This window comes from Pogona vitticeps, chromosome 1 (genome assembly GCF_051106095.1).
Source record: "Pogona vitticeps strain Pit_001003342236 chromosome 1, PviZW2.1, whole genome shotgun sequence".
NCBI classification, from domain to species: domain Eukaryota; kingdom Metazoa; phylum Chordata; class Lepidosauria; order Squamata; family Agamidae; genus Pogona; species Pogona vitticeps.
The window spans coordinates 95,534,220-95,560,138 of NC_135783.1; the positions used below are offsets into that span (position 1 = coordinate 95,534,220).

The 25,919-nt window shown below is 40.6% G+C and overlaps 2 protein-coding genes across 6 annotated transcripts in view; one reads left to right on the top strand and one right to left on the bottom strand.

The window, feature by feature from the left end:
* Positions 1 to 7,891, bottom strand: part of CDC40 (cell division cycle 40) — a 59,352-nt gene extending 51,461 nt beyond the window's left edge. Inside the window, exon 1 of the mRNA XM_020801331.3 lies at positions 7,663 to 7,891. Within this exon, the coding sequence (XP_020656990.3) occupies positions 7,663 to 7,860 (198 nt within the window). The 5' untranslated portion in view covers positions 7,861 to 7,891. The remainder of the gene's footprint in view (positions 1 to 7,662) is intronic.
* Positions 7,892 to 10,010: 2,119 nt separating this feature from the next.
* The window catches only part of WASF1 (WASP family member 1), an 87,341-nt gene continuing 71,432 nt past the window's right edge, over positions 10,011 to 25,919 (top strand). For 2 of the 5 annotated variants that reach the window (XM_072997907.2, XM_020801366.3), the window contains exon 1: positions 10,011 to 10,654. The gene's annotated coding sequence lies outside the window, so the exon portion shown is untranslated. The remainder of the gene's footprint in view (positions 10,655 to 25,919) is intronic. The other 3 variants (XM_020801362.3, XM_078385087.1, XM_020801367.3) reach the window with 3 other exon arrangements.

Below are 25,919 nucleotides of genomic sequence, written 5' to 3' on the forward strand. Positions count from 1 at the left end.
TTTGCCCACCCCTGTTTTAGAACAATGGGTCTCTGGATGTACATCACTCCTATCTTAGCTCATATGTGCCTTCTCATTCTTTAATCTATATAAGGAGCCATGTCCTTCACAGAAACAGGACATCAAGAACATGGCCCTTCTCTGCTGTTATATCTGTACTGTAGAAACCTCTCCTACAGGAGTGCCTCAGAACTCATCACAGAGTTCTTCATATAATAAAAAGGACAGCAGGTGTAAGAACAGGCTGTGGCTTAAACTTCCATATAGACTTATTTTAAAATCATTACATATAATGAATATGAATAGAAATTCACAGTCAATATAAATATCTTTTGCCTTTGGTTACTCTGCACTGGAACACAGTGCAATTAAAGGTATTGCATCATCAGGATTTAATATTAGACAATTAAATTCATCAGTGCAGCAGCAGAGGTTCTGCACATACCCTATACTCATTCGTGGGCTGGCTGGGCCTCTTACCTATCGTTGCGTGCCACTGCGGTCCTTCATCTCCGGCAGCACTCCAATCCAGGCAGGAGCCTGGCTGACCATCCCTGACTCCCCTGGCATCAATCATTCATTGGCTGCACAGGGAGAAACCCTGTCCTGTCTCCTTGCCAGACTGGTTGGCTGCTGGAGGAGGTGTGGATGGGCAGCCCGGGCTTCTGCCCAGATTTGAGCACTGCCAGAGTCAAAGGACCCTGGTGGCACACAATGAAAGCTAAGGGGCCCAGCCAGCCTGGGGGTTGGGAAAGGGTATGAGTGGAACCTGTGATAACGCACAAATTTCATCACTAATTAATTTGATCCAATCTCTACTATTTAAGCATTTCCCCAATCACTCTTTTTTCTTCCTTTTCTCTTAATCTTGATGGTTTGTTTTTTTTTACTTTTCCTTGTAAGCATAGAAGACGGAACCTATATCCATGCTACTTGCACTGCCATTCTTCATAACAAGTAAGGTTTTCTGGCAATGGAGTGAAGAATTGTCTCATATTAGAGAAGAAATACCTTGGGACAAGAAGGAAGGATTGCACTTAAGAAGATAGCTAAAGTGAGAGAACACTGGATCCAGTCTCCTCCATTCTCTGCCTGCAACATCCTCAGAGAGGTTTGCAGTATAAAGAGGCTAGCATAAACATGTTAAATGCTGCCTGAATGTGATCATCTCTACTGCTGTGCTAACAATACAAGCTATTACTGTATGTCTACAGAGCCTTCCACCCTTACAACGTAAGACTACAGGCAGCTCAGACGGTTTTAACATCAAGCCTCTGCCCCTTCTCTTCTTGCTTGTTTCTGTAACGTCTTGTCTGAAGAGGAGATCTGTAATTTCTTTTTACCTATTTTGGTTAGCCCAATATAGCTATTGTTCTATGACATGTAAGGGACAAGGGTGATATTTGTAATTTGTCATTTACTGAAGCTTCATTAAATAGGCACATGCCAGTAAAAATAGCAATGTCCACATTACAATTAAGTAAGCATTTTCATAATACAATCCAAAAGTAAGCAAGACAATGATCTTCAGATGTTCTGAACTATAGCTCCCATAAAATAAACTCTACATGTTCAGTCCCAATATGGAATATGGAAGTTGAAGCTCAAATTATCTGGAGGGCACCAGGTTACCAAATATACCTATTAATTATCATACTGAGTTCAAAGAAATATATACTAGATTAAATGACACAGATATTTTCCCCATTAATGAATACTTGTGCACTAGAAGGGAACCTACACAATTATAGACTTTGCACAAAAACTATGATTTAGTACAATGTTGTGAACTTTAGAAATTCCTAGTACTGAATGTTAATCTATTACATGAAACTTCAACTACAGTGGTCACCAATGAGTATTAAAAGAAAGCCTTACTAGTCTTCATAATTAAAACAATGAACTATGAAGTTCTTCAACAAATTAGCCTCTGTCTGGATATTCCTTAATGAATGGATTGTCAACTATTTCACATTCACTAGAATGAATTCTATTATTCTATTGTCAACTAAATGCTTCTACTCATTTCAAATAAACGTAAATGCTTCATTCTACTATAATAATGAATAGACAAATCATGTATCCTAATATGCTTTTTACTAAAAAATAAAACAACCCTGTTAAGATTTATATTTGGTACTAATTAAAAAGGAAAAGACAACAATGCTGGGAAAGATAGAAGGAAAAGGCGAAGACCAAATGAACTGATTCTTTAAAGGAACCCACAGGCTTGAGTTTATAAGAGCTAAGCAGTGCAGTTGAGGATGGGACATTCTGGAGATTCCTCCTTCATAGGGTCTTCAGTTGATATCCTTATTTGCCATTCTATGGTATCTTACAGTTCAGGACATCAACTGAAGACTCAAGCCAGTTTTGAACACCATTGACACCAAACAAGCAGTACTGCGTGCTAAAGAAAAGCAACTGTTTATTTTACTTTAATTTAGCTTAAATTGACTGTTCCTGGTAGTTTAATCCCAAATTTGTTAAGGCAGGCCATGCCACTGAGTAATTTTCCCTCCCCCAGCTAAAAGGAAACTTTCAGAAAGGGAGGAAGGCAGATTGTCTGTGATTGTCCTCTGTTTTAAGAGATGGGCCATAAATTCCAAACTGCTAGCTGAGGTGGAGCTTGAAATCAATATGCAGGCCGCAGCTATTTCTATCTAAGAAGCTAATTTGGCCTCTGCATCATCAGCCATGTAAATCTGGGACATAAGTTTGGAATGCTCACAAAAAATTGATGCACAGCCTTGAAGATGATTGGTCATTGAAAGCTCTCTGTTTGTTTTTTGTATTGATTTTTTGTTTTATATTCTTAATGGTCAAATAGAGGTATCACCTGCTATTGCATATGCATTGTTTTCACAACCATGTGGCCCTTTTCTGAATTTTCTATGATGGGAAATAGTACTTATTTATATGTTTTTTTAAAATTTAGACTGGCGTCTGTTGTACTGAGTGCTGTCAAGTTGGCATTGATTTATAGCACTCCTAATCATGCTAGAGGATTACCATGCTAGAGGAACTAGGGACCAAACTGCTAACATGTGCTGGATTATGGAGAAAGCCAGAGATTTCTAGAAAAACATCTACATTTGCTTCATTCACTATGCAAAAGCCTTTCACTGTGTGGACCACAGCAAACTATGGCAAATCCTTAAAGAAATGGGAGTGCAATTATCTGTCTCCTGAGAAATCTATATGTGGGACAGGAAGCAACAGTTAGAACTGGATATGGAACAACTGATTGGTTCAAAATTGGGAAAGGAGTATGACAAGGCTGTATATTGTCCCCTGGCTTATTTAACTTATATGCAGAATACATCATGCGAAAGGCTGGACTGGAGAAATCCCAAGCAGGAATTAACATTGCTGGAAGAAATACAGTGGTGCCTCACTTAGTGATGTTAATCCGTTCCGGAAAAAACATCACTAAGTGATTTAATTGCTAAGCAATATTAAAAAGCCCATAGGAACATATTAAAACGTATTTAATACATTCCTATGGGCTAAAAACTTACCTTAAAGTGAAATTCCTCCATAGCGGCGGCCATTTTGGGTGCCTCTAAAGCGAGGCAAAACAGCGGTGGCCATTTTGTTTTTGCGGCGGCCATTTTGTTTTTGTGGTCGCCGTTTTGGAACCGCCGATCAGCTGTTTAAAAAAGTTTGCTTTGCCATTATCACTTCCCCGCGATCATCGCAAAGCAAATTTTAGCCATAGGGGTCATCGCTAAGCGATCACTCCAGCGATGGCCAAAAGTCCATCGCAAAGCGATTTCATCGCTCAATGGAGCGATCGCTAAGCGAGGCACCACTGTATCAACAATCTCTGATATGCAGATGATACCACTCTGATGGCAGAAAGTGAGGAGGAATTAAAGAACCTCTTAATGAGGGTGAAAGAGGAGAGTGCAAAAAACGATCTGAAGCTCAACATCAAAAAACTAAGATCATGGTAACTGGTCCCATCACCTTCTGGCAAATAAAAGGGGAAGATATGGAGGCAGTGACAGATTTTACTTCCTTGGGCTCTATGCTTAATGCAGATGGTGACAGCAGCCACAAAATTAGAAGACGCCTGCTTCTTGGGAGGAAACGATGACAAACGTAGACAGCATCTTAAAAAGAGACATCACCTTGCCAACAAAAGTACGCATAGTCAAAGCTATGGTTTTCCCAGCAGCAATGTATGGAAGTGGGAGCTGGACCATAAGGAGGGCTGACCACCAAAGAATTGGTGCTTTTGAATTGTGGTGTTGGAAGAGACTCTTGAGAGTCCCCTGGACTGCAAGGAGATCAAGCCTATCGGTTCTGAAGGAAATCAACCCTGAGTGCTCACTGGAAGGACAGATCCTGAAGCTGAGGCTCCAATACTTTGGCCATCTGATGAAAAGAGAAGACTCCCTGGAAAAGACCCTGATGTTAGTAAAGTGTGAAGGCAAGAGGAGAGGGGGACGACAGAGGACGAGGTGGTTGGACAGTGTCATCAAAGCTACCAACATGAATTTGACCCAACTCCCGGAGGCAGTGGAGGACAGGAAGGCCTGGCGTGCTCTGGTCCATGGGGTCACGAAGAGTTGGACACGACTAAACGAATAAACAACAATCATGCTCTCCAGGTAAATGAAATATTTGCAACCCTCCATTGAGCTTCCATGCCTGAATGGGAGTGTGAATGCAGATCTCCTGAGTCCTAGTTATTCATTCAATCCACTACACCACAGTGGAGGCTGATGTATCATAGTCATCTGTGAACTTAGAAGTGAATTATTTATTGATTCTGCTGCCACCAATCTGGCAGCAATGCCTATCAACCTCCCCACACACACACCTGTGGCTCCTGAAGGCTTCTCCACGACAAAAGGGAGCCTTAAGAAGCCTTGGAACCTGAAGGAACGATTTCCAATTCAATACTGCCATGGTTGATGATGTCATTCTAACAGTGGTTTCCAACTTTGGGTAACCCAGGTGTTCTTGGACTGCGAATTCCAGAAATACCAGCCAGCACAGCTAGTGATGAAAGCTTCTGAGATACAATCCAGGCGAAAGCTGCACCAACAGAATTTCAGCCAGTGAGTTCAATAGGGTTTATTCCTAGGGAGATATATACAGGACTGCCATCTTAAGAATCGGAAGGAGGAAATAATCATGCAAGAAGGAGGAAAACACACAAGTAATGGAATATTAAACTGCTAAAATATTTTGGGCTAGCTGGCAGTTTTATTTGTACCATGCTGTGACAACCCCAGACCTACTGGGATATACCACCCTTTAACTAAGCTGCCACCAACCATTCCCTATAAGGAGTCACACAGACCAGGAATGGATTTTTAACAAACAAAAGAACAAGGTTTATTTAAATAACAAACAGGGTAAATAAAAAGATCAAGTAAATAAGATACTGTAACGTGGCTTAGTCTCAATCACACATACATCAGATTGGTTCACCCAGAACCCTTTAAAGTAAAGCACAGACCCTGAACCTATCAGTTCTGGCTACCTATAAAGAAACCTGAACCTATCAGGTATGTACAAAATGACACACAGTTGTACTCAGTCTGACACACAGACTCCCACTCCTGCCAGCTTCTAAACTTCTCCACACAAGCTCCACATATATATACAGTACAGCTCCTCCCCCTGATGTCCCGCCTTCCACTCCCCATAGGATGGAACTTTCCCTCCAAACCCATGACAGACAGGTACCATCAGTGCTGTATGTAACAGTTTTATTTGTACCATGCCTTAAAAAGAATGGTTGAATTCTTTAACACAGGTACAAATCAATAATTAGCACAGACTAGGACAGATCCTGCCTATGAACCACGTAGACTATGTGCCCAAAAGTCAAAGTAGAATTAAAAATGTAAACAAGCCATCTGAGGAAAATGACACTATCTTGAGCTTCTGATTATAATATCTGATATACAGTAATTACTAGGTGCTATTTTCCTCAATATCATGCAACAGTACTAATCTATATCACTTCCCATTAGCAATACTCATGGTTTTATTAATTTTAAAATGAAAAGCTGTTCTTCTTTCCATTTTGGAATGAACAAAGGTTCAAGACTTAACAAAGGTTAAGACTAAACTGTGCTGCTTCATTAAGAGCAGATCTCCTAAAGAAGTGGATCATTGCTCATAATCAATCTCTATTATAGTCTCACAAATCTTCATGTGGTTCATTTAAATCTAACAGTAGATTTCCTAAACAGTTTGCTAAATTTAACTTTCTAACAAGAAACAATGTTTAGAAACAGAACAGTTTACATTACCATTAAAAATTAAAACTAAAGACAGCAAACAGCAAAAAGGAAAAAGATGCATACTACCTGTAAATAAGAAGAAATCAAAATACCTAAAGAAATTGAAAGACCTTCATAGCATGGTTTATAATTAAGTAAATAGACATGGCTAATTAAGGAGAGAAATCCACAAGTCCTCCTAAACACTACCATATCTTATTTTTTGGACACAAATGGAACAAGGTCTCCCAAGAGGTCTCCATGAAACACAGTTGAAAAGCAGCTCAACAGTACAAAAAAAGATTTAAAGGCAATTCAACATGTTGACTACTTCAAGGGAACTAGCTTTCAAAAAATGACTCCTTTTGAAGCCACATTATAGAAGCACTTCACTTCTAGCTATTCAAGAGTTTATGAATGGCTTTTTCAAGTATAGCCTCTAAAGAAATAACAGCAGCCCATGCTAGGCAGTACTCTAATGCACTTTTGCGGCTTGCCAAAGGAGAACACATGTGTTTATTAATGGTAGATATCATCCAGAGGTATTAACTAATGCTTCTGTCAAACGTTGCACAGTCGTAAATTCTCCAAGAGGTGGAGATCTCTAGATTAGAATTTATAGCTACTTGAACAAGAAGGCTGGTCTTCTATCCTTCCTGGCAAAAGGCTCTGCTCACTGTCAAAGTATAAAAAAGTCACAGAGTGATCAGGAAACTCAATTTTACACTGTTTTGCTCATGAATCTTGTAATTCAGATATTAAGACCAGTAACCAAGTAGAATAAATCCACTCAATCTATTGCTGAATGGTAATCTGCAATTTATGTAAATTCCACTGAGTCAATGGGTAGATCCTTGTGAGGTACAGCAGGACACTGACTTAAGAATTCTAATTAGTCATCAAAACATACAAAACCACAGCTTATGGAGTCTGAGAAACATTAATTGCAGTGACAGGGACCACCAGTACAAATCTATCCTGGCATACGAACCAAAACCCGTGGCACTGGTAAGTTAGTTAAGACCATCCACAAAATGGAGAAAGTAAAGCCATGCTCTGAACCTGGAAGTGTGACAGTACCCCATACTGTTGAATTTTTACCTAGTACAGTACCAAGCTATCTGAATGCAACAATTGACTGTACACTACCTTTAGGCAATCAAACTGCAGAGCAGACCTTCACAATGTAAAAGCTGTATCTCTGTAGGAAAAGCCTACTGCTGAATGTCAGCATGCTGCTGAAGAAACCATGGCTTAGGTAACCTTGTGTGGCTTGGTAAAGTATACGAAGGAGATGGAAGAGTGGCTAGACTAAAGAGGAGATGAGAAAGGAGGTTAAGAGCGAGCTTTTGCCCCCCCCCCCGCCCTCTCGCCGCCCCCCCCCCAACCGTCAACTCCGCGCCGCGGTTCGTACCTTCACAGCCACTGCCGGGGCCGAATCCACGACAGGCACCAGAGCCTGGTGGGCGAGGGCGGGGGGCGGCGAGGTCAGGTGGAGCACGGCATCCCCGCCGGCGACCTGGGCCGAACGAGTGGGCTTCCCCTCAGCGTCCGAGTCCGAGTCCGAATCCGAGCCGCCGTACGACGCCAAGGCAGCGATGGCGGCCGACATCTTGGCGAAGCGGAAGTGGGGCCCCGGCAGGAAGGGGCGGGCACTCGCGGCGGCCGCGGAAGAAGGGTTCCCTCCGTGCGCTGTGCTGTACTCATCACCTGGCCGTCGCGGCGAGGTGGCTCTCCTTACACAGCAGCAGGGTTGACTTCCCAGCGAATAAGTATACGACCCTTTATTCATTTAAAAGCCCTTCAGGCTGTAATCGCATACACAGCTTCTGGGAGCAAATCTTATGACGCTCAATGGACCTTCTCATTAGCTGTGTGCGTGCTTGTTCTGTGAGACGCTGTTTATCGCGTTGCTTTCATAAGATAATGCAGGGATGAATCAAGATGAAAATTCCGGCCTTACGCCCTGCAATGCGAGAAACCCCAAGGATTCTTTCATTAAAGGGACAACATTTTAACTCAACGGTGTGCCATTAAATAATGAAATACCGGTGCCCATCATGAGTCTTCTTCATAGCCACGCCCCCAAAAGGTGACAAATGCAGGCGGCAGCGTGAACATAAAGAACAATGTTTTGCAGTTTTCAGTCTTCCTCAGGAACAAGTCTTTTGCAGAGTTAAGGCAATGCTGATTCAAGTCCCAGCCATTCCAAAACGATTTCCATTTCAACAAGATAACACCATTTTCTGCTCCTGCAACCATGAAGACTGGAAGGTAGATATCATCAGTTTTCTATTCAGCAGATCTAAACATGTTGCATCCATATACAGTATGTAGTCTCCAAAGTTCTTTAGGTAAGAAATTCTTATTTCTGCCCTTTCCTGCCACTTATTTTACCTTGAACGATCAGTTGCAACTATCTGTACTTGTTGTTTCCCATTATGTTACTGAGGTATTCTGGCTTTTTGTGTTTTGTCAAAAACTCCTTGGAAACACCAACTGTGAATGGGCAATAAACTGAAGGCCTCCCTTGGCAGTCTGTCTGTTGCATGCTCTGGAGGAAAGGCTGGAACTTCAGAACTCTACTGAGCCTCCCAGGAAAGGGATCAACTGACAAAAGCAGCACCAAAAATACATGGTAAACAAAAGCAACACCAAAAATACAGTCAAAGTAATAAGGCACCACAATACATTTAAGAACTTCACTCAGTCACTAAAGGAAAGCTTGCCTGTAGAGAAAAGCCTTTGCCTGCTTGTGGAAGGACACCAGAGATTGGGACAGCCTGGCCTTCTGTGGGAGCGAGTTCTAAAGTCTGGGAGGAGCGACAGAAAAGACTCTCTCCTGTGTATCCATTGCGCAAATGTGAATGTGGTGGACCTTTCTTTGCATGGATTTGAAAGCTGGATAGTGGAGAAAGTTGGCAAGATTAAAACTGACTCATTTGACAAGTGGTGGAGAACTTTATTGATACCATGGAATATGAAAAAGTGAAATAAATGGAACACTAGATCAAATTGAGCCTGAATTGCTTCTAGGAGAAAAAATGACTAAATTGAGGCTATTGTACTTTGGGCACATCAAGGTAAGACTGGAAAATATAGTAAGGCTGATAAAAGTTATAAAAGGCCAAATATAAGACAGATTAATTTAACAGACCGTCAAGTCTGCAAGACCTGAGCTGTGCCATTATGAATCGTTTTGGAATTGTCTTGATGGCACATAACAATAGGATTAAATCCCACTGGGTTTAATGAAGCTCCCTTGAGGGAAAAACATTAAAAAAAATTTTAAAACCCACTTTGTCCAATGTTATGTTTATTCTGAATTACCTCCCCCCCGGGTGGGGGTTTAGATAAGATTTGGGGCCCCGACAAGAGTAACAGAACTACAGCCTTAATTTGTAGGTGGGATTTAAATAATTGCTTTTAGATGACAGCAGTCCCGCAGACATCTTCGAAGGACAGATCCTTGGCCTTCTGAATTCCTCCGTTTGCTAAGAAACCACTTCTAAACAAGAGGGCGTCCGGGGAGGGGGGGCTACAAACCAAGTGCCTTAACCTCTGCGAAGAAGAGGCCGGGCAGACTCCTCCCGGCGCAGGGGTTTCTTTCTCTCTCGCCCTGAAAGAGCCACCAACTCCACCTCCTTCCCCTGCCATTGGCTGAGAGGAGCCGGCTTGAGTCAACGCCGCAATAACTCGGGTGCCGCCTCCCTCGCTCGCTGCTCTCACCGCTGAAGAGAACAAAACTCGCCTGTACCACCCGATGCCGCACGGGGGGGGGAGGAGGAGGAGGAGGCTGGAAGGTGGGCGATGGTGCCTCCCGACCCCTTCCCTAGTGTCTCAGGCAGGCCGTAGGGGGGACGTCGGTCAGGTGGTGTGCGTAAACAACACCTCCGCCGTGGGTCCCTTCCCATCCTTGCCTTCCCTCCCCCTCTTCCAGGAGAGAGAGAGAGAGTGCTGGAGCCGAAGGAGAAGCCCCGCCTTCGGCACACTCACCCTCGCATCCACACACGCACGCGCGCGCGCCGTTCTGTGTGTGTCTATTGTGAAGCTTTGTGCGGGGGAAGGTCTGCGGGTTCACTCTCTTCCCTCAGTTGCCATTCTTTTTTTCCCCCCATCGACCCGGCGCGCCCCCCCCTTCCTCCTGCCTTTCCTCTCCCGTCCAAATCCGACCCCCCCCCCCCCGCAGCCGTTGCGCGAGCGAGGCTACTGGAAAGCAAGCAGCGTTCGAACTTCAGACCCCCGAACGGACCCGGTTGGCACGAGCCCAACCGACAGCGAAAGGGGAGGGGCTGAGCGGCGGCGGCGGCGGCATGAAGAGGTGAAAAGCAGGAGGCAGGCGGCTCTCGGGAGTCTTGGAAGAAGAACTGAGAGGAAAAAAAGAAAGAAAGGGAGAGACGGTGACGGTGAGTGCCCTGCGGCGGCCCCGCATTCACCGCAGTGCCCCCCTCCCTGGTTTTCTTCCCCTTCCCGCCCTCGCCCCCTTCTAGTTGTCGACACGCACCCCGCCTTCCCGGTCGGCGAAACGGGCAAAAGAGCCATTCCCCTCGGTAATTCCACGCGACGGCGACGGCGAGCTGAGGAGATGGATTCCTATTGAGCCTGCTTGTCGCCTCTCGCGTGTAGGAGAGGGAAAACGAGTGGGTCACCGTGGGTAGGTCTCATCCCTTTTCCCTCCTGCCCACCCCCCACCCCCGTAGCGCCCGTAGCGTCAGGTTTGGACTTGCAGGCGCTTCCGGTTGGATTATTTTGCCGCTTCCCCGCCCGCCCCCCCGTAGCGGAATCGTGGTTTGTGAAAGAAAAGGTAGTGTTCAAGAATCCACTTCTGAGAACCTTGTGAAGGATATTTTATACGAGGTTCGGCGCTCGTCGGTTGGCCGTGTCACCTTTTCCCATGCTAGATGTGGGTATCGTTCCGAAATCAAGGGTAGGCTTTGAAAATCTGGTCACCCGCCCTTGCTTCTATTATTCTCGCTTGTCCAATTTTGGACTTCTATCACATACTCAAGATCACTTTAGTACGAACTTGTTATCATCTCTTCCCCATGCTTCCCACCACGTCCTGGCTGAGGAGTATTCGGAAACGTGGGTCCCTCTTCCCCTCCCCCTCCGCAGATCATGCTTAAGAGTGAATTGGAAACCATAATCAGCTTTTAGTGATTCTGAATGCAAAATGAGGAGATAGCATTTGTCCTAAGCTATTTAGCATGGAATGCTGCTTGCGATCTTGTGTGAGGAAATGGAGAAGAGCAATAAGTACTGTAACCTGTTAGGTGAATTAAATGTTCCTCATATTCCGCCACAAAGTGCAATGGAATCTAATGATGGAAAACACCATGTATGCAACTGTCTCCAAACCATTGAATAGACTAGTGCGTGGGTTGCAGTGCTTCTCTTCTGGACATGTTAAAGTAAGGAAGGACAAGCAATACCAACTACAGTAGTTATCTTGCCATATACATAATTTATGTCTTCTGTAAATGACAACTGTTACCTGAGATATCATGGCTACATTACAGATTTATTGGTTTCTATCAATATTAACCACCCAGAGTAGACCTTTGGTCTAGATGGGCGGGATAGAAATCCAATAAATAAATACTGTAAATAAATAAAATATTCTTTAAATATAGTTTGGGAAGCTGATGTCCTGCAGACCTTCTCTGGGGCTTCACTAATCAGAATACACACATACTCCCAAAATGTAGAAAATTTATTGTACCAGAGTGTATCTGATTTGTCCATTTGTTTGTGTTTAGGGTGTGAAAAGTGACAGCATGTGAATTCATCCCATTTTATGCAGATAATAAAATTGATGCCTCCTTGTTTCATTTGTGGACATAATAATTATACAAGAAGTAGTTTAAATAGCTTTCAGTGGTCATCAGCTCTACTAGTCTGTACTTTGTGATGTTCCATTCAATTCTCTATTAGCTTTAAAAAACCAATACATAGCAGATACTAGGTGCTGAAAATTGACATTTATTTTAAATTCTTTTAAATAATGTTGAGTAGTTTTAAATTGCAATTCCCTTTAAAATATTTGCACAGCCAATGTGGGATAATAAGGTAGTAGACATATTTTGTACATTCTTCAACCTCTAATGTATAATATAGTTGCAGTATTTGAAGGCATATTTATTTCCTAGCATTAGTATATTACAATTCTGGGCTTTTTATTTTGTGATACAGAGTTTGTTACTATTGTGCACATCATGCTTTTTATTTTAAATAATTAGATATTTTATAATTTATTTGATTTCTACTTGGTTGCTATTTTCTATAAATTGGGGTTTTAAAATAAGCAATTGCTTGTGTTAAAATGTATAGTGCTTACAATTATGAAAGTATTAAAAATTTTCAAAGCCTATTTGCAGTATTCATTCACTGATTTTCCAGTGTAAGCAGTGTGCAGTACATGCTCTATCCCATCTGAAATTATTGGAGGGGAAATCTAAATCTAAGACATTCCACAACAGTGATCAAGGAACATGGTCTTCCTTATGGTCAATCTTGCAATAGCAAAATTGTACCAAGACATTATCAGTACATATTCTGTTACAGAGAAAAACTGGCAGATCCATTTGGATTACAGCAGTGCCCTGCAAAACTCTCCAGTTTACCCCTTCCTGCATTCAAAAAGATCATGCACTTCAAAATCTTCAAAAAGGTTGAGCAGATACCTATTCATGGAACCTTTTATTTTCAAGCACTCTGCTGCTTTTATCTGATGGCATTCATCCTGAGCATAGGGCCTGTGTGAATAGCCCACTGTGTAAATAGTGAACATTGCACTGTTCTGCAGTGTTATGTATTTGCCATGTATTTAATGTAAAGACTTTTAAATAGTTGTTGCTGGGTTTTCTGTGAGTGAAGATTATGTGGTAACTTGTCAATGACACTATGATCAACTTAACCAGTATTTCAGTAGAACAGAGGAAGTGGACATTGACAGGCATTTTGGTTTGGAATTGCAATTACTTAAAGAGCTAGAATTGATCAGTTAGAAAAGCTATTTTTAGTATTATTCTGATCTAAATATGAGTTATTTTCTTGAGATGAATAAACATTTGGAATTTTGAAAGTGCATGCAGATTTCCAAAATGTTTTATAAGCTTGATACTTCCCAAGATTATGAATAGTGGCAAATGACTGTAAAGGATTGAGGTTATGGTAAATGTATTAGATTGAGTACTGATTAGCATGTGTATAGCTGTTCTTTTAACTGACTTTTAAATTATATAGCTTGTTGTTTTCTTCACTATTATGGCTTGCATTAAAACGTAGCAATAATTTAAAGGTTATCTGTGGATGCTTGTTTCTTAGTATCTATTGGGTTTCAGGCATGTGTCATGCAAGTGAGGCAGATGGATATTTCATTGTGACTTGCTTTACATTTTTTGGGGATCAGCTGAGCTGACAAAAACTGGCTCTTAAAACCTTTGGAAGACAGCAGGCAAGATGATGGAATAGGGAAGAGAAAGGGGTACATTTTTCCTGGTAATTTTCATCTTTTGATTATGACAGGCCAGAAAATAGTGTGGATGTGCCTTGTTTATTTATCTTGATAACAGATACATACTGTTGGTGTGTTTTTCATGCCTTTCCCACTTCTCAAATAATTTATCCTACTTATATTCATTAATTTAACTTGCATTTCTTTTATATATATTTAACCAATCCATTGATGACTTGAAATGAATTACAGGTATATTAAAACTTGAGATTTCACTGACTGTAGAGAATATGACAAACCCTTCTCCAGTTTCCTTGCCTGGTTTTAGAGGGAAAATGGAAACCATATTGGCCAGTTCTAAAGCATTACAACAACCTTCAATTTATTTATGCAAGAGCTGTTGAAAGAGTATTGTTTCATTATGATATTGGTTGTTCCTGTTTTGTTTTTTCTTGTATTGTGAATAACATTTGCTGAACAAGGAGAAATCTATTGGGCAAACTCTTGTTTTTCTTTGGCCAGAATCCTGTTGCTTAGTTTAGTAAGTTGCAGTAAAGTAGGCCTATTGTATTTCTGAAGATTCTCAGTCATCCAGGTGAGATTATATCTGGAAGTCGAGTCATGGCAACTGGACTTCTTTCTTGTTAGGTTGAAACATTTTGCTACTCATCCAAGTAGCTTCTTCGGTCTGCACCAACTTCAGGGTATCTGCTGTAAAATGTGTAGCAATATATCTGTGAAGATTCTCAAGTCATCCAGGTGAGGTTATCAGGAAGTTGAGTCGTAAATTGACTTCTTTCTTATTAGGTTGAAATATTTCACTACTCATCCAAGTAGCTTCTTCATTCTGTAGGCCTTTTGAGTCAATGGGAATTTAGTAAATTATCTCCCTAAATTCCATTGATTCAAATGTACCTATTTTAATTGCAATTTACTGTTCAAAAGTGTGACACTGTGGCGAGCAACAGTCTTTGGCCCATTGTCTTCTTCCTCTGTTAAGAGAAGTGTGGATACACCAGTGTATTTCGGTTTGTAAATAGAAGAGTATATTCTTGAGATTGCATAACGTATAAGGCATAGTTAAAATATGTGTAAGCAAAAGTTGATAGGATCATTTAATATTTTAAAGTCAGTGGTGTGGGGTTTTTCATGGAATTGTTAAAAATCTGGAAAATTTTAATCGGCTCTAAATAGTGTGTGATTTAATTTCTTAATATGTGTTGAGTTGAGTTTATTGTACGGTCATAGACCTGAAAATACAAGGATAAAAACATTATATAAAATATACAAAATAAGTAAGATTTTAGAAGATAACATGAATATAAAATACGTGTATTAACTTGTATTTAATTGACAAAACTTTTCAGTGTTCTTACAACCTGTAAATATTTAAAACTGAAATATAGGATATAGTAGTAGACTAGAAGTAGAATTAGGTTCTAATCCTTTCACAGCACAGAAGCTCACTGTGCAACCTTGCACCAGTCAGTGTCTCTTAGCCTCCTGCCTTGTAAATCTGAAACACGTTGGTGGGCTACACAGAATCTTAAACAGAGAGTCAATATTGTGTATTGGTTAGAGATGCACAGGGTTGTGGTGAGGATAAAAATTTCCCAAGACTAATAAAAGAAGGGAGATATTCTATAGGTTGTGTGTCTCAAAATAAGACACAATTTTGCTTTATAGAGTGTATGCAACCAAAAGATGAATTATTAATTTGATATTTGTTTGGATGATTATGTGTGCTTGTGGTTTCATTTTAGACCCCATTTACAAATCAACAAACCAAATATGTAGTCTCATATCTACTTGATATGATAAACTAAGAAATATTAATCTCATAAGAGTCAGAGCCCAACTAATCTAACTTAAATCTTGGTTATGAATACTGTGTAAGAATAACTTCACTAGGAAAAAGAAAAGCTTTGAAGCTGCCATGCTTGCTTAATATTACATTGGCATTCATTCACTGTTACTAGTTAAGTTTATGAAGGAGGCTGAAATCCTCCTTAGCATAGTAAGCAACTAGGGTAGGCCCATTGAAATAATGTAATTTATGGAGGAATTAGCTCACCAAATCCTCACTGATTCAGTGGGCCTACTCTAGTTGTCACTTACTATGCTAGGCAAAAAGATTTGTGCTGTTTTTTTTAAAGAAACAAATGTTTTTCTCCAGTTTAGCATAGGGGGAAAACTGTAGAATTTCCCAGTGTATATCACTGAGCCTAGCAGATCAGACTATGGTCTACCTAGTCAGTTAACTGAAAAAATCTCAGCAGCTAAATAGTCCAGTGAGAAATGATTATTGGTTTACTGCTAGACTATAGTGTGTCTCCTGCCTGTTGTTGGGGAATTTTTATCCTTGGAGTAAAGTCTTCCATCTTTTTTGCTATCTTCTATGTCTTATCAGGAGGGACATGGTGGCACTGTGGGTTAAACCAGTGGTTCCTAACCTGGGCAATATCGCCCCCCCAGGGGCCGATTTTGTTTTTCATGGGGGCAGTGGAATGAAAAGGGGCGATGCGGGGACAAAGGAACAGAAGGGGGCAATATGGGGGCAATGGAGCTGCTGCGTCGCTGCCACCATTGAGGGAGTTATTGTTGCCCCCTTCCCCGTGCCGCCGGATCCAGAGCAGCTGGTGCTGGCAGCGAATGTGGTGCTGCCGCCAGCATTGAGTAAGTTATCATTGCCCCCCTCCCCATGGCGGCGGCGGGCCACCAGATCCAGAGCAGCTCATGCTGGCAGCAGATGTGGTGCCACCGTCCACCGCCATTGAGGAATTTATTACTGTCCCCCCGCAGCGGCAGCATGCTGCTGTGGGGAGGGGAGGCGATAATAACTTCCTCAATGGCTCAAAGGAGCGTTTCTTTCAAAAAGGTTAAGAACCACTGGATTAAACTGCAGGAGCCTCTGTAATCAAGGTGAGAAGACCAGCAGTTGTAAGATCGAATCCATGCTTGTCCCAGCTCCTGCAAACCTAGCAGTTCGAAAGCGTGTAAATGCGAGTAGATAAATAGGTACCACCACAATGGGGAGGTAACGCGTTCTGTGTCACACTAGCCACGTGGCCACGGAAACTGTCTTCGGACAAATGCTGGTTCTACAGCTTGGAGATGGGGATGATCTCTGCGCCCTAGAGTCGAACACAACTGGACTAAATGTCAAGGGGAACCTTATCTCTTATCATAAGTGGCAAATAATTGTGGCAAATAATTGTGAAAACTTGTTAAGATTTGTTTTATTTGAATGAATATGCAGATTTTATACTTTACTGTTTTTAACAGCATGTACTGACAACAGATAAGGACAAATTTAGTAATAATGGTCTTAGAACTGCAGAGGGACCCCATGGATCATTGAACCATCCCTTTGTTAAGGAGGGACAGTGGGGAATCAATTTCCCAGCTTCTGGTTCTGCAGCCAGATATCTAACTCACTGAGCTATCCAATAGTTATATTGGTTTACGCATGCTTAAATAAACCCACATGTTTCAGTGAAATATAGGTTCACATAGCTTAGAGCAGGTGTTGTACTTAGGTGCAGTATGGCTTTTATTAATATGTTCTAGCACTAAAATTGACTTGTGTTTCTCAGGATGAGACACATTCACTCTGTATAGTGCTGTGTTCACTACAAAATTATGCAGTTAACTTATCTTCCTCAAGAACCTAGCTGTCAGTGTAAAGAAATGAAAGTGTTCACCTGCCAATCTAGGATAGAAATAAACAGATTAGAAATACAGCAGTAGTATACATGCTGGGTTGTCATCATACAGCTTCATTAGGTACAGTATAAGAGCTCAGAGGTACAAAAGATAGTCCTGCTTCTCTTATTGCAAAAAACCAATGTCAGAAGGGGAAGGAATATAGGAGGCCACGAAGAAGTACAGCTGGTAGTTGAAAATTATTAGACCTCTTACCTATTTTGTAAATTATACTCAAAATGTGGAATATTGGTAGCTTTAAATCTGTGAACTCACTTAATTAGAAAAATATGACAGGAATTTTTCCACAAAATAAAGGTTGAAAATGTTAGAACTGCAAAGCTGGAAGTGACCCTACGGATCATCAAATCCAGCCCCTGTCAAAGAGACACAGTAAGGAATCAAACTCCCAACCTCTGGCTCATGGCTACTTCTATCCTCGTTCTTGCCTCTGCCGATCCTTTTATTGTTCGCCTTTTACATTTTTTCTGCAGAAGTTATCTAACATTAAATTAGTATATTTATCAATGATTCAGCGATGAACTCGCTTATTCAAAAATAAAAAACTTAAGTATACTCAGGAAACAGATTTCAAGGCTGGGTGTTTTTGCAGGCCCTTAATATCATGCCTGAACTGTCTACATCTCCACAACACCACCCCCAGGCATGCCCCCCGTTCTTTGCAGAATGAAATAACTGATCACATGGAGAAAAGTGTGGGAATCATTCTGGCTTGAAAAAAGTAGAAGTCCTCAGTAGAGAGAAAAAGCTCCATGTTAGGAGAAAAAAAGGCCAGACTAATTTGAATTGCCTTCATGTCATGTAATCAGTAAAACAAAAATTGAATCCATCCATTTTATAACCAGAGCAAATCCCATGGTATTTGACCATGTAGTTGCAGCCTTAACGCAGCTTGCTTTCATCAGCTCTTCTCTAGACTAGCACCACTGTAATGCTGACTAAGACTGGGTTATTATTAAGCATGCATGATTAGCAAAGGGAACACGCAGGGCAGTCCTGAGGTGCACACTTTCTGAAATAAAGGCAAGTATTGAATGCCTTTGTTTTTCTAGGACTCAGCAAGTACTTTAAGAAGTGGTCATCCTGTATGATTGTCCATTATCCAGTACTAGAAGCAGGTTTAAAATAATTATTCATATGTACCACTTTCCTGCTTCCTTGAAATGAACCAATAAAGCCAGAAAGTGCCTGCCCAGTTGTCTGTCTTTGTTTCTTGAAGTTGTAGAAGATGCAGCATATGTCAGGAAACTAAAAGCAAACTGTAGTCTACTACGCCTCCTTGCCTGTCTTGTTTATTCAGCATTGGCAGAATTCAGTACTGCACAGTAAAGCTGACTAAGATGTGCTGGCTGTGGACTGCCTTTATGTATGTGGCAGAACCACTTGGTTGTCAGATAGCAGATGAGGGAGGAAGGGGAGGAACCATTTGATTGTGTTGGAGGTGCCTGTGTTAGGCTGAGGAAAGCAAAAATGATTGGTTCTACTACAAGTAGAGGAAGAAGGTAGGGCTGTCTTCCAGATTGCCTGCAGGACATTATATCCCATCCTAGTCCATTTTTGCTACCCAAGGAATTAGAACAGGCCATTATCATGTGCATAATTTTGATGGAAGAGTGCTGTGAATATGCACATTTGTCTGGGGACAAGAGAACATGGGAAATCCACTGGAATCAACTGCAGATAGCTTCCTCAGCTATGCACTGCCGCTACTCAGAGCTATCTCATAGGACAGAAGCTGCTACTGACAAAATTGTAACCTGGATCCTATATTTAGTGCAAATGGCTGGATATTTCGAGCAGTCTCCCTGCTCGTTTCTTGGCTCAAAAGTTGAAGGGAGAGAAAGTGCATAGAGCAGTAGAGTGAGGTTGTTCTTGCTGTGAAGTGAAGAAATTGGGTCTTAACAGAATGCTTTAAACTCAGGAGTTGGCTTTGCTTGCTATGTATTATACGGAGAGGAAAAGGAATATACTACAGGAAACCTGGCTGCCAAAACAAGAGAAAGAGAAACTATGATGTGTAGGAATAAAGAAGATAAAAAGGTTAAGTGTTCTGTTATAATATACTTCATATTATGTGGTTATACCAAGAGTGCTTGAGTTCCCTTATTTTTCTGAAGAGAAATTCAAGACATTTCTGGTGTATAAAATGAAACATTATAAAGGGGCCTGTTGCTTCAAGATTAATTATAGAATCATAGAATAATGGAGTTCGAAGGGGCCCATAAGACGATCAAGTCCATCCCTCCTGCTCAATGCAGGAATCCAAATCAAAGTATGTCTGAGAGATGGGTGTCTAGTTTTGTATTGAGTGCCTCCAATGTTGAAGCGCTCAACACCTCCCAAGATAATTGGTTCTATTGTTGTAGTGCTCCAACAATTAAGACGTTTTTCCTGATATTCAACTGAAATCTGGCGTAACTTAAGCCTATTATTACATGCCTTGCACTCTGGAATGATTGAGAACAAATCCTGCCCTTCCTCTGTATGATAACCTTTCACAGATTTGAAAAATGCTATTATATCTCTCCTAAGTCATCTTTTCTCAGAACTAAACATGCCCAGTTTTTCAGACTTTCCTCATGGGGCTTGGTTTCTAATCCTCTGATCATCTTTATTGCCCTCCTCTGAACTTGTTCCAGTTTGTTGGCATCCTTCTTAAAGTACAGTGTCTGGAATTGACACAGTACTTAAGATGAGACTTAATCTGTGCCAAATAGAGGGGAATTATTACTTCATTGGATTTGGAGACTATGAGCCTGTCCACACTGACATGTAATTTGGTATCCCTGATATCACTCTTTGGCACAGAAAAAAATACCTTATCCGTTTGTTTCTACAGTGGTGCCTCGCATTACAACGTTAATTTGTTCCAGCAAAATCGCTATAGAACAAAAATGTCGTAATGCGATTTTAAAAAGCCCATAGAAATGCATTAAAAACAGATTAATGCGTTCCTAGGGGCTTGAAACTCACCATCCAGCAAAGATCCTCCATAGCGCGGCCATTTTCGCTGCCTGTGCAGCGAGGAATCCGTGCGAAAACACAGTGGGCAGCCATTTTGTTTACCCGGTGGCCATTTTGAAACCACCGATCAGCTGTTAAAAAATCATCGCTTTGCGATGATTGGTTCCCGAAGCAGGGAACTGATCATCGCAAAGCGAAATTCCCCCATAGGGAACATCGTTTTGCGATCGCTTTTGTGATTGCAAAAACATCAACGTCAAGCGATTTCATCGTCAAACGGAGCGCCCGTCTTGCGGGGCACCACTGTACATGAAATGATCCATCTTTCCCCTATCTCTCCCACAAACTTTAAGATTAAAAATACCCCCAAATATCTCATTTCAATATTTTATACAATAGGACTCCCATATCTACTGGGGATTGGTTCAAAGTTCCCCCATGGATACTGAAAACCACAGATAACAGTGAGCTCTGTCTGTCTGTCTGTCTGTCTGTCTGTCTGTCTGTCTGTCTGTCTGTCTCTCTCTCTCTCTCTCTCTCTCTCTCTGTGTCTTGGAAAACTCTCTGTGTGTGTCTTGGAAAAAGAATTTTTTTTCACCTGCATTGCCAAAATTTGCCACTAGAGGGTGCCAGTCACCATGCTATGTATTATTCACTAACAAGGACAGTATTCATAGCATGATCTCTGCCCTCTAGTGGCTGGTACTGGTAACACAAATGAAAATAGATTTACAGTGGTGCCTCGCTTAACGAGTGCACCGTTTAACGAAGAATCCGCATAGCCACGCTTTTTTGTGATCGCATTGCAACATTTTGAATGGCAAAACATTACATTGCGATGATCGGTAAGCGGAACACGATGTTCTAAAAACAGCTGATCGGTGGTTCCAAAATGGCTGCTGGAAGAAAAAAATGGCTGCCCGCTCCGTTTTTGCGCCCTGCCCTCGCTTACCGCGAAAATGGTGGCCGGATGGGGGAATCTTTGCATAGCAGTGAGTTTTCATCCCATAGGAATGCATTAAACGGAGTTTAATGCGTTCCTGTGGGGTTTTCCCCCCTGCATAGCGACGAATCCGATTAGTGACGTTAATCCTGGAACGGATTAACATCGCTATGCGGGGCACCACTGTATTTATATTTGGAGGGGATTTTTTCTTTTAATATTTTTAAGTCATCAGACCATGGATAAGTGAAACTGTGGACACAGAGGTCCTACTGTATTCATATAACTCTACATTAGAAAATTTCAACCAAGAAAATTAAGAGAAAATTAAACAAATATAAATGACAAAAATCACATGTTGAAATTTGTGCAAAGATTAGTACATATGGATGGTGAGGGAATAGGACAACTTTCAGATGCATATAATTTTAAGGAGATTAAATCTCTAAAAAGGGGTTTGTTATATGCTGAGGGGCACAAACCTATAATGTTAATTTTTTCTTTAGAGTCAAATACCATATCTTTGTCAGCTGTCCAGATAATGTAAGGTTATCTGCTTTTCGAGATGGTTAACATTCTAGGTAAGGACAACAGAATTTTGTGAAAGAAATCCTGCTCTTTATCAGCAAATAAGGAAATAATACCAATCACTGCTTTGAATGTGTTTTTAGTATTGCTTTTGTTTACTATTTCTTATAGTGGTATTTGTTTGATTCTTTTTAGTATTTGTATACTTATTGTTTTTATCTTTCAATGTTGTAATTTAATGGTGTAAGCCATCCTTTTTTAAGAAGAAAGGTGAAGTAAAATATTTTAAATCAAATCAGTCAATCATTAGGTTTATATTTTTTTTGATGAGTCAGAATGTCAAGTTAATTGAAAATCAGTTTCCAGAAAACATAAATGTTAGAGCAATCCCACCAAAGCTATCGATAGTTACCAGATTTACTAGAATTCTTCTAATAAAGTGGGGAGGAATAGCTCAATTTAAAAGAGATTAAATATCTTCCTAGTAACTTAGAGGCATGTTATTTCAGGCTAGCAGAAGCTCACTTAAATGGAGCAGAATGCCTTAGTGTGCTCCAATTTTTGTCACTAATTTGGTTCGTAAATATGACTACCAGATTATTTTTAATCCAATGTTTTTAATTTAGGCTGAGTTAAAAACCATATTACAAATTTCAGAGTTTAGATACTGTATTTTGCTTCTTTTATAGAGCTGAAGATTAGTGTCTTAAAGTTGATAGTGGCCTGTATGCCTGATCTTTAATTTGGGAAACTATAAAATAAGGAATTTGCAAAAGTTAGAACTAAGTAGCATGAATGTCTTCTAATTGTTTTCTAATCTGTATGATTGTTCCCATAAAACAGATTCTTCAAGAAATAGAATTTTGCTACATGTGTCTTATTGGAGTGTCCTTGATTTTTAAATATACAATAACCCTCTCTGCATGTATAATCCCCTTTTATTAACTTGGCCTCAGTTTTGATTTAAAAATGTTGATCTGCCAGTTTTATTTGGTTCCTTTGCTCTTTTGTCAGTTTCCCATCTTTGTAAAACTGTTAAACATTTAACACACAGGTTTCCAACCTGTACGGTTGTGACTTGCAAGAGTGCCATGAAGTTTTTTATAAGGGGATTGCCCAGTTATTTTTAGTTGTAATTATTTTATATTTATCATATTAAATATGGTATACACTATGCTGTTTTGTATTACTCCTATTGGCCCACAGATAGATAAATTTAATATGAACCAGAATTGCAGGCAATCTATAGTTCTTGGTTATTTCTGTATCCTTTTGGATATCCTTTCTGTATCCTTTTGGATATCCTTTCCTTTTATGTATGAGCATCACTCCTATGCCATCTGAAAGAGGTGCTCTCACTCATTTCTCTCTGCTCCTCCTCTATCATCTTTGGAGGACTGATGTGTTTGGGACCTGAGTGTTAGCCCAGCTCAAAGAGGCCTGAACGAGGTGAGCACTAAAAATGCCTATTTATGTAAATATGGTACGGGGTCACGGGTTACTTGGCTATTATAAAAGGGGACCATGACTTGGAAACGGTTGGGAAACATTGATCTAACATGATGATCTCATGGAACTGACACAAATGAGGAAATAGCATACAGTATAACAAGAGGAATATCAGCAGATGTGGGCCACTTTTCTGACCTGTTTGAAGTTTGACCTAAGTAAGGGAATTTGAAAGGTGTTATCAATGTTACCTTCCCTGCCCTATCACTGTTCTCTCTTTCATTCTTTGTAGGTGTTTGTCTTACTTGTCTCTGTGTTCCTGTAAGCACAAATGACCTTTATGTTATAGAAGTAGTTGTAGATATACGGTATCTATCAGACTATCAAAAGCAGGTGGGAAAGGCAGTGTTGAGGAGGAATAGGAGGACTGGGGTAAAAAATAAAATTAAAATAAAATAAAAACTTTAAATAAAATTATTTTTTAAATTATTGGGATTAGATCACTGATTGAATAAACACCCTGTATTTGCAGCAAGGAAAGTGTATGACTAGCTCAGTAGATTAGGTACAGTATCCGGTTGCAGAGCCAGAGGCTGGAAGTTTGATTCCCAACTGTGCCTCCTGCAAGAAGAGGCAGCCTGTGTATTTATGGGAAAGCTGCACAGCCCGAGAGAGCCCCCAGAAGAAAGGAATGGTAAACTACTTCTGTGTTTTCTGTAGATGGAATACACTGGAAAATGTTGCTATAAGTTGGAATCAATTAAGCATATGGCATCCTATATCATCTGCCTCTGTGTTGTCCATTTCAGTATACCTGTGTATTCTTTTCCTTACCTGGGTGATGCTGTCTGTTGTGGCCTTTACAACTATACCAAAATATAAAGCTAGAGTAGTGTTGTTAAGAGAAACTGTTTCTCATCTCAGCTACTTTTACCTTTGCTCATTTTTTTCTAAATTTTTTCTAATTTTCTAATATTAGCTGTGGGGCCGATGGCAATTTTATATATATATTAATTGTATTTTAATTGTTGCATATCTTTGTTGTATTTTGGATGCTGTAAGCTGCCCAGAGACCTTTGGGTAGTGTGGGCGGCAAATAAATAAATAAATAAATAAATAAATAAATAAATAAATAAATAAATAAATAAATAAATAAATAAATAAATAAATAAAGGAAAAATTTAAAATTAGGACAAACTCTAAAACTGTTCTGAGGAAAAGCTCACATTAAAATATAGTTAAGTCTTTAAGGTGCCACAGTGTTTTGTCTTCTTTATTTTTCTTTTGTTTTGTTGTGAAGTACTTTCTCTTCTATAAAATAGTTTTTAAGGGAAAGTTTTGCTCAAAATCAATAGTATGTAGATAGTTTTAACATTAAATGAAAAGTGCTGTGCACTTCTGCATCTAAGAGGAACACACAGGTATTATGATGAAACCGTTTCTGTCTGTATAATGCACTTTTTTGCTTGCAACAAAAGTGTAATTTCTATTTTCAACTTGTTTTTTTCTGTTTAGATGTGCTTACATAGAATAGGATCTAGCTGTTTGCTCCCCCTTCTATTATGTATTGGCTAGAATCTTACTAATGTTCAAGTAGTGTTTTTGTGCTTCTGCCAAAAGTTTTAGGTAAGCCTAGCTCTGCTTCTTATTCCTGCCTCAGTGCTATCAGAGAGCTTTCTTTCTGAACTGGAAGGTTGAATAGAGCTAGGCCTAACTAAGACTCAAAGCCTTCCAGTTTTTTCTCTCAGATGAGCCACATTTGGGAGCCTGTAAAGTGTCCATCCGCTAAGAATAACTCCCAGAATGGAGAAGTACTGGTTTTCTAGCCCTGCAAAATCCAATAATTCTATCCCTACTAAGAATGTAGTCATGAGTGGTGTTTGGATATTTCAACGAATGATCATTTTTTAATCCCAAAATAAATTAGTATTGTTTGGGATGGTGACATTACTGTTACAACTACATATGTAATTTTAAAGAACCTATATCAGCGATGGCGAACCTATGGCACAAGTGTCACAGCTGGAACGCAGAGCCTTCTCTGCGGGCACGCGAGCCATAAGTCGCCGGATCACTCCCTCCGCCCGCCCGCCCCGCAAGTAAACCTGAGGAGGTGGCTGCAGCCACGGTGCTGGTGCTTTGACAGGCGGCGAGCCAGGATCCGGAGCAGCTGGTGCTGGCGGCGGATTCAGAGTGGGGTCTCTAGGCACCTCTGTGCCAAGGATTCCCCCTTCCCCCGCCACTTCCAGTTCCACCACCTCTGGTTCCACTGCCCACTCCCCCCCCCCCCGGTTTGGGCACTCCGGCAGAAAAAGGTTCAATGTCACTGGGCTTATATACTTTATTAATCAGTTAGTGAGCTCTTCTGTTTGTATTTCATTTAAGGTGGACATACTGTAATTCTCCTCTATTCCCTAACCTTTAAGACCTTTAAGAACCTCATTGTTAAAAATGGTAGCATTTATCCATTTAAATTTTGATTATGAAATTGTTTTGGATTATTATGTAACAATTAACTCCTAGCTCTTTTCTGAAAGTAGATTACTTAACAATATCACATTTAAAAAAATCTAATTCTGGTTTTGTTTTTTATGTCAAACTGCTG